A 9500-nucleotide genomic window follows, 5' to 3' on the forward strand; every position below is an offset into this window, starting at 1 on the left:
AGAAAGGCTCTGAGCCCAAAAGCATTCTGGGCAAACTTAACAAAAATCACTCAGCAGGCTTAAAAGAAACTTAATACCTTTTTGCTCTGATTCCTCTTACTGTTTTTCCCATAGGAAACTATGCTTCACAACAACAAAAGTTGCTCTCAGCTCCCAGCATATGATTCATCCTTTCATTATCGCCTTCTCAGTGAAGCCTTCTTGAACTCTCTCTGGTCCACTTCACCCCGAGGGGCAGAGGTAACCACTGCCTGCCCTGACTTACCAAGGTATTACATTATAATTATTTGTGACCGTCACTCTCTCCACTTGCTTTTTGAAGACACAAACTGACCTTGTTCCCTTTGCATCCTGAGTATCCAGCCAGATACCAGGAATGGAGATGGATGGAATGAGGTGAATCACAGAAACAAAGACTCCAATATACAATGTTTAGAATAAATAGGGCTTTTTTTCCCTGGGATTCTTTGCCCAACTGTTTATATGCAATAAAAGCAATAGATGCACATTAGTAACGTTAGACTGTATGGAATATACTATTAGGGAAGCTCTCTCTGCTTTATGTAGAAGTCTCTAGACTGTAAAAGTGACAAAGTTTCTTCTTTTTTGGTTGGGTCTTTGAAAATCAAAGTGAGAATGGTCTGAGATGACTCACTGCCAGTATCTCATAGCAATCCTTTCTTCAATTGAGGTCTGTAATTATAAAATAACTGGGTTGGGAAGGCAATAATACACTGTAGCCATGAATACACTTAGAAGATAGACTAAGTATTTTATTTCTTAGGTCTTAAGGAATTCTAGGCACCAAACTTTTCATTTTCCATCACACATGGCATATGGCTTCTTAACTCATACTGGGCGCCATTAGGTGCCACCTCACTGACCCATTTTCCTTACGTGTTATGGTCTGCACTTACAGAATCAGATCAACAGGACTCAGAGCAGCATGACTACAAGAAAAGCCCCTCTAAACATATCTAATTTCAGTTAGGACAGGGGTTTACCTTCCCTTATTCAGGTGTCCTGGAGGGGTACTGATTTGTTTGGGGATGCCACCTGTGATTAAAGAACAAGATCACTCCTGCCTTGATTTTAAAGCAGCTTAAAATATTCCCTCCGTGGGCACCAATGACTAACTTCCACATGGTATCACAGCGCAGGAGTCAAGCATCTGATAAACACTGAAAAAATACAACAGGTCAGGCAGGGGGTTAGGTGCTGCTGATACAAAGATGAGCAAGACACTAAGTGGCCAACCCAGGGAAGTGTTGAATGTGCAAACGATCCTCACAGAACTCAAGTGCTGCAGCAGTTTTGGGTACAAAATGTTAGGAGAGCACAAAGAGGAGGCAGTGACTAATTCTGCCTGAGGACAGTCATCACGGTGTGTGGGGTGATGGAGAGTAGTAGGAGGTAAAACTAGAAACAGCCAGATTAGGGGCCCCCAGTCCACTTGCCATTAGTCACATTTTCCTTGGGCAAGTGCATTCACTTCCAAGGCTTCAACAACTACCCCCACAATCAACAACTTCCATATCTGAAATCTCAGTCCCATCTCTCTCGATTTCAGGCACATGTCCTAATCTACCTCAGAACATCTATGTATGTCTCAGAGGCACCTGATAACCAAATCTATCACTCTAACGTCCCCAGACTTCTTCCTTTATTCCCATCCTCAGTTTTCAGTCAGTGTCCAAACTATAACCTCACTGTCATCCTCTATGCCTCTATCCCTCACCTCCAAGTGGCCACCTAGTCCTGTCAATCCCACTTCTAAAATCCCTCTCAAACCTCCATTCTTCTCTGTCCTTCCATTCCCTCTGTCCAGCCCTACATCTTCCCACATTCCAACTACAACGACAGCCACAAAACTATCTACTCCAAATTCTGTTCCTGCTCATTCACTCCACACAACGGATGCATGGTACTATGGGTACTGCAGCAAACAAGACATACAAAGAAAGTGCCTGCTTTTGAAGCTTTCTGTTCGTTCCTTCCGGCCAATTTCTTTTTTAAAATGAATCTGGATGGCCCAGTCGTTAAGCGTCTCCTTTTGGCTCAGGTCATGATCCCGGAGTCCTGGGATCAAGCCCCACATTGGGCTCCCTGCTCAGCGGGGAGTCTGCTTCTCCCTCCATCCTTCACCCTGCTCATGTTCTCTCTCACTCTCTCTCTCAAATAAATAAAATCTTAAAAAAAAAAAATGAATCTGGTCATGGCACATGCCGGCCTCAAGTCTTCAGTAGCCTCTCACCACCTACACAACAAACTCCTAGCATGCTGCACAGGCTGTTCAACATCTGGCAAGTCTACCCTTCCAGCTTCTTGTTCTGCCATCCAGGCACAACCCTGTTCTTAAGACTGCATGTTTCTTCAGGCTTTTGCCTTGGCAAATGTGACTTCCTGTACCTGGAACATTCCTTCGTCATCTCCCCCTCGAGAATTCCTACCCCAGAGATTCTGAGTTCCCATACCCAAGTGACTATGGCACTCATCACATGGCATAGGAATTGTATTTAGAAGTCTGCTCCTCCCATCTGGTTATGAGCTCCTTAAAGGACAGGAACTGTACCACAGGGGAGTCTACCCTCATAGCAGGTACTCAGTAAGTCTTGATTCGAGTAAAAGCAAGGAAGAAGTATATCCATCTAGAAAGGTTAAAAAGCAAAGGTCAGGGAAATTGGGAGAGGGAGCTCAAACTTCACCTGATGGCCTGTCCAAGTATTTATTGTGTGAAGTACTTTGGTACTTCTCTGGGCTCTGAGAACAGAGCTTCCTTTAGAGGCATGTTTCCCAAAGAGCATCTTTAACACCATGAGGCAGGGAGCAGGACCCTCCCTTTTCAATCTTTTTGATGTTTCTGATTTGGCTGGAGAAACACAAAAAACAGATGTGGTGACTGGTCTCACTTTAAATTCATGACCACTAAGTCCAAGTGGGTCCTTAATGCTAACTGGCAGCTCTACATTTCTCTTGCTCACTCACTAGACTAATTCATGTCTTTCCTCTCTCTTCATGCTCATTCTGCTTAGCTGAGCCTTCTCCCTGTTTCACTGAGAAAACAACCAAAAGACCTTCCCCACGTTCCCACCACGCCTACTCAAGTCAGTACTCACTCCTGTTGCCATTCACACTGTTAACTAGCGATAGACTGCGCTCCTAGCTTAGGCTAACCTCTCTCCACTTCGGCAAGACTCCATTCCTTCTTGCTTACTAAAATCACTCCAGTAATTATACCATCTCCTGCTCCACCAATTTTTTCCCCTCTCTACTAGACCATTTTCACCAGCTTACAAACATGATCTAATTCCTCTTACAAAAAGAAAAAACTGGAAACAACTCCCTCAAACCCTCCCCATTTCAGTTACCACCCTATGTCTTCCCTTTTTAGGAAAACTTCCAAACAGTTGTCTTAATCCACTGTCTCCAGTTCCTCACTTCCCATTTTCCTTGAACCTATGCCGATCAGACGTTCACCCCTACTGTCCCTAAAAACTGTTCTTCTTGAGTTCACCAAAAAGCTCTGTTACTTAAACAGCATTACACAGTTGAACATTCCCACCCCTTGAACACCTTTCTTCATTTGGCTTCCAAGTTACCATTCTCTTTTGGTTTTGCTCCGACCTCAGTGGTCATTCCCTTTCAGTCTCTTTTGCCCGGTTCCTTCCCCAATCTCCTTTCCATCAACACACAAGGTCTCCTGCCTTCAAATACCATCTACATTTATACCTCCAGTCCAGGGAGACTCTTAACTCCAGACTTACATATCCAACTGCCTCTTCACCATCTCCACTTAGATATCTAATAAGCACCTAAAAACCTAAAATGGCTAAAGATAGAATCTTGAAACCATCCCTTGCCCCGAGTATCTTTTCCCATGCTTCTCCATTTAAGAAAATTTGGAACTCCCATTTTTCAAGTTGCTCAGGCCAAAATGATTGATCTCTGATCTCACATTCACCCATCTGTTACCAAATCCAGTTTGCCCTGCCTTAAACTGTAACTGGAACCCAACTGCCTCTTACCATCACCATTACCACTCTGCTCCAACTCACGGCAACTCATCATTGCAATAGCCTCCTGACACCTTCTACTTTCAACGTATCAGCCAGAATCACCTTTTCATAATTTACGTCAAATCATGTCCCTTGACAGCTCAAACCTTTTCCGATGGTAAGTAAAAATCCACCACGGGCTAAAGGCCTATACAATCCAGCCATTCCTTACCTTCACACCTCATCTCCTTCCATTCTCCCCTTGCTCACTCTGCTCCAGCCACAACAGCTTTCCTCCTGTTCCTGGAACACACTATCCACCTCAGGGCCTTTGCACTTGGTCTTCCCTCTGCCTGGAAGATTCTTCTCCCAGTTACCTACATTGTTTCATTCCCTCATTGTCTTCTGGTTTTTGTCCCAATGTCACCTCCTCGGTGAGGCCTGTCTTGACTACCCTATTTAAAACTGCCATTTCCCTCAATCACTCATCCCTGAATTTTCCCCATCACACTCATTACTATCTAATACATTGTTTACTTAATTTATATTGTTTATCACTACTAGAGTGCCACGAGAGATTTTTATTTGTTCTGTTCAGTGCTGTATCCTCAGGGCCAAGAACAGTGCTGGCAAACAGAAGTTGCTCAAAGGGTTATTTGTTGAATGAATAAAATAAGAAACTCTTAATTTGCTGCTAGAATGCCTTCAATACTCAACACTTGCTAATCTCCTTAGGGCTCAGCACCTTAGCTAGTAAAACCATCAAGTCAGAATTTGGTAACATTAAACTGAAGTGTTTTGCGTTCATTTCGTTTTACGATTACTTTTTATTTAAGATACTGGGTCTCTACTGCTATAAGTTACTTTTAATACATGTTTTAAGTTTAAAAAGTGAGTTTCTTATAAGAAAAACGTTAAGAAATTATATGGGACTAGAAGAGAGACACGGTAAAATTAGTGTTAAGTGGTATTTGAATGACTGAACTTTAGGAACTCTTAAGGTAGAGCTGCCAGAGAAAATACAGGACACCAGTTAAATTTTAACTGTAGATAATTTTTTTCTAGTTTATGTCCCAAATACTGCATAGGACACACACTAAAACAGTATTCGTTATCTGAAATCCTATTTTAAATGAGCACCTTTTCCCCCCCTAAATCTGGCAACCCTATCTTAGGAGAACAAAGAAATTACACCCTGCTCCTTGTTCGCATCCATTTCGATCAGAACAAGCTGGTAGAACTCTTGTCCTAGCTACAGACTTCGTGGCTGTGGAGGAGTTCCGAGGCCTGACATCCTAAAAATCAAAGAAGCAAAGGCCTCTCTGGGAGGGGAAAGGCCCCGCGGCATCAGACCGCGGGGAAGGGGGGGGGGTCTGGGCCCAGCTCCCTTTCTCAGCCTCTCAGGCTTGCAGCCACTTTCCGGCCCTTACCAATATTTCCTTCGATGGAGAGCCTTCGAGGCCCGCGCTCCGCGTGCAAGCCCCTCAAGGGGCACACGCCACCGACCGGGCTCTGGGCCATGGAGCTGGAAGGTGCTCGCAACAGCCTTCGAAGGAGCCGGCCCGCGGTCATTCCACCCACAACTTGCGCAGCTACCACTTCCGCCGAGAGCATTTCCGCCCTCGGAACAGCCGTTCCAGCGCTCCGGCGCGCCTATGACGTCAGGAGATCGCCAGGCAAGAAGTGGGTGGGGTTGAGCCGGCTGGGGGTGGGGCCAAAGGGACGGCTCTGTTCTCGCGATGTTTGTGGATGAGCGAAGCTAGATGGGACAGACTTACGGTGTGGGGGGTGCGGGAGACTTAGTACCTGCGGTTGTTACGGGGGTTAAGCCTCTCGGTTTTTGTCGAACAGCAACATCGTAAAAGAGGCATAAACTCACCAATCTCATCACCTTTGTATTTTTGTGTAACTTTTAAGTCATAACTAAAGACAAATCAAAATAAGTGTAATTGTAAGCGAGGCTTTTCCAGGTGTTTGCTTTTTATTCTAATATGGGTAGCAACTGGACTATTTTAAGTAGGAAAATGACACAATCTGATGATGTACACAAATTAACTTTTTCCCATTCACTGCGACGCGCAGCACAATGCTGGCACATTACTGAATAAATCAAATCAGTTCATTACACTCCACCTCTTATTTTGTCTTTTGAATGAATAAATAAACGTTCACTCGATTTGCGTAATAGCCAAAAATCCTATTAGGCTAAAGTGGGTGGAGGCTCAGGACATGAGTGGAACTCGTTTAGACCAGATAGATTGGGTCCTGTGGGCGTGAACACGGCGGGGGTGAGGATTCTGAATGGGATTTGTCAAAGGCTGAGCAGAACCCGGGTAGAGACTTGCTGGTGTTTAAAACTGGAGTCCCCCTGTCGGTGGAGAGCTGCGCTCTGCTCTGCCGAGGGGCAGGGACAGTTCTGAGCTGCTGCCCCCTGACTGGCTTTGTCCTGCCACACCCCGTTGTCATAACGACCTCAGAACTAACGCTTTATGAAATGTTATTAGAGGGTATTTCCACCTTGCACTGTTGAAACCACAAGAGTCAAAGCAGGAGTCCAACAGTCAAACCGGCCTTCAGGCAGCACTCAGAGGTGGGAGGTCTTAGGAAACAGGGACCTGATTGCAAGGGGTTGGGGAGGGGTCGGTGGCTGGGACACCTGTCTTGCATAAAAAGCACAAGACCTTTTTCTTATACTGATGTTTATATGGGATGGCTGAAGTGATGTTCGTATATTAAGCACATTTTTTAAAAATATAGGTTATAAATTTATTTAGGATAACCTAGATGGAGCACCAATGGATATTGGAACAGCTAAAGTCTGTCCCATCCTCTGCTCCCATTCTCACAGCCACCTTCGTGTCAAAATACTGCGTACATTCCTTTATCAATGTGAACTCAGACTTGGAAAATATTCATCAAAAAAAGTTTGAGAGATGGGGCGCCTGGGTGGCTCAGTTGTTAAGTGTCTGCCTTCGGCTCAGGTCATGGTCCCAGGATCCTGGGATCGAGCCCCGAATCGGGCTCCCTGCTCAGCGGGAAGCCTGCTTCTCCCTCTCCCACTTCCCCTGCTTGTGTCTCTCTCGTCAAATAAATAAATAAAATCTTTAAAAAAAAAAAAGTTTGAGAGAGGCTCTCAGCACCCAGAAGGTCTCTCTGCCTTTGCTGCCATCAGGGTCATTGTGAAGTTTAAATGAGGAAGTTGTTAGGAAGGTTAGGTGCAGACAGGTAACTAAACTTCTCCTTAAAGTTAGAGTTACTAAAAGTTATTATTTTTTTTTAGACTTTAAAGTGTAGTATGTAGTGAAGAAAAGAGCTTGCATCGTAAGTATGCAGGTTAATGAAATTTTGACAAACTGTACGTTACTTGGATTCAGATAAAGATACAGAGCATTGCTAGCATCTCCGGCATCCATTTGTCCTGCCAGTTACTACCCACCAGAAGTAATCAATAGCCTGACTTCTTTTTTTTTTTTTTAATGTTTTATTTATTCATGAGAGTCAGAGAGAGAGACAGAGAGAGGCAGCGGCAGAGGGAGAAGCAGGCTCCCCGCTGAGCAGGGAGCCCGACGCGGGACCCGATCCCAGGACCCCGGGATCGTGACCTGAGCCGAAGGCAGAGGCTTAACCGTCTGAGCCACCCAGGCGCCCCTCAATAGCCTGACTTCTAACAGCAACCGTTTTGCCTGTTCTTTATATAAATGGAATCATATAGTAGGTACTTCTTTCATTCAATATTATATCTATGAAATATTTCCATGCTATATATATAGCTGTAATTCATCCTCGTTGTCGTATAGTGTTCCAATACATTGCTACACCACAATGTATTTTATCTGTTGTGCTATTGCTGGACATTTAAGAGTTTCTAAATTGGGGCTATTACGAAGAGGGTGGCCATGAATATTCTTGAATATGTCTTTTGGTGAAGTTATGCATGCAGTTCTCTTGGGTAATACCTGTGAGTGGAATTATGTGATTGGTTATTTGTATGTTCAGCTTTAGTAAACATTCCCAAACAGTAGATAGTTTTACAGTGTTTGTACCAGTCGTCACTGCCACCATCATGAGTGGGCACTGTGCTTGTCCCACATTCTTAACAACAGTTGGTATTGTCAGCTCTTCATTTTGTCCAGGCTGCCATATATAGTTTTGGGTTTTTTTTGTTTTTTGGTTTTTTTTAAAGATTTTTATTTATTTATTTGACAGAGAGAGACACAGCGAGAGAGGGAACACAAGCAGGGGGAGTGGGAAAGGGAGAAGCAGGCTTCCCGCAGAGCAGGGAGCCCGATGCGGGGTTCGATCCCAGGACCCTGGGACCATGACCTGAGCCGAAGGCAGACGCTTAACGACTGAGCCACCCAGGCACCCCTGCCGTATATAGTTTTAATCTGCATTTTCCTGATGATTAATGAAGCAAAACACTTTTTCATATGTTTACTGGCTATTTCAGTAACCTCTGTTTTAAAGAGGTTCCCTGAATGCACTCTGACTGATATACCTAATCATGAAGGGAAGCATTTAAGGAGTAGTTAAGAGTGTGGGCTCCTGGGAGCCGGGGGTGAGGGTTGAGAAAGATAACCCACAAGTAGCACTTACCGCCTGCCACACAGCTACCCTCCAGTACACTTTCCATCATCAGTAATGGCTGCCTTCAGCTCGACCCTCAGTGCCCGGGACATTTTTGCTATTTATCTTTAGTTGACTGCCTGTTGTATTTCCTCTCTCCTCAAGCTGCTGTAACCTACCCATGTTTCCCCCCTCTCCCCCCACTATCAGCAGATGACCTGACTTCCCCTGAAGACTTCAAGGACCGCACTTCTTGAAATGGGGTAAGACTGGGTGGGGGCAGGGCAAGGGACAATGGGTCAGCCTCACCATCTTCCCCCACATGGAGACTCTGATGCACCCCTCTACAGCAGGGATTTGTCAGTGCTCCACATTTCCTCCCATCCTGTGTGTGTGTGTGTGTGTGTGTGTGTGTCTGGCTGTCCTCTGGCCTCCTCCCCATGCTTTCTCTCCCAACAGCCTGTGACTGAAGCTCTTCTTTGCAAGACTGCCCTCGGCCTACCGGAGCCCTTTCCCAGCCCCTGTGGAAAGCATGGGACTTTACCTCCCCCCAGAGTGTGCCTTCTCCAATCACTGATAGGTCAGTGTGAAAGCCCAGTTACATCCAGTCAGGCTTTTACACCAGAGCTGCCTGGGGACCAGGGTGAAGCCACCCTTGTGGGACTCTATCTGAGAGGTCCCCTTTCTTGTGCTGGGCTTCCTCCCCTTTCTTGTGCTGGGCTTCCTCCCTTTTCTTGTGCTGCTTCTCTTACTCTGCTCTCTGGTTTCCCCTGCAAGCACTTCCTTAAATCACTTGCCTGTGTATCCTCACTTCAGGGTCTGCTTCTGGGAAACCCATCTTAAGACATAAGTCCACTAGGGATTTTTGTAAAACATGCTTCTCCACCCTACCCCCAAGGGCAAGTGCAGGGATGGCAGAGGAAGTATGTTTGACGTTAA

General features: G+C 45.3%; 1 protein-coding gene across 2 annotated transcripts in view; it reads right to left on the reverse strand.

Moving 5' to 3' along the window:
- Positions 1–5629, reverse strand: part of DGUOK (deoxyguanosine kinase) — a 28994-nt gene extending 23365 nt beyond the window's left edge. The window contains exon 1 of one of the 2 annotated variants that reach the window (XM_035001283.1): positions 5426–5629. In XM_035001283.1, coding sequence (XP_034857174.1) covers positions 5426–5609 — 184 coding nt within the window. In that variant the 5' untranslated portion in view covers positions 5610–5629. The remainder of the gene's footprint in view (positions 1–5425) is intronic. The other variant, XM_035001284.1, reaches the window with a different exon arrangement.
- Positions 5630–9500: the final 3871 nt, after the last annotated feature.

This window comes from Mirounga leonina, unplaced genomic scaffold (assembly GCF_011800145.1).
Source record: "Mirounga leonina isolate KUSES-001 unplaced genomic scaffold, KU_Mleo_1.0 Mir_125, whole genome shotgun sequence".
Lineage (NCBI taxonomy): Eukaryota > Metazoa > Chordata > Mammalia > Carnivora > Phocidae > Mirounga > Mirounga leonina.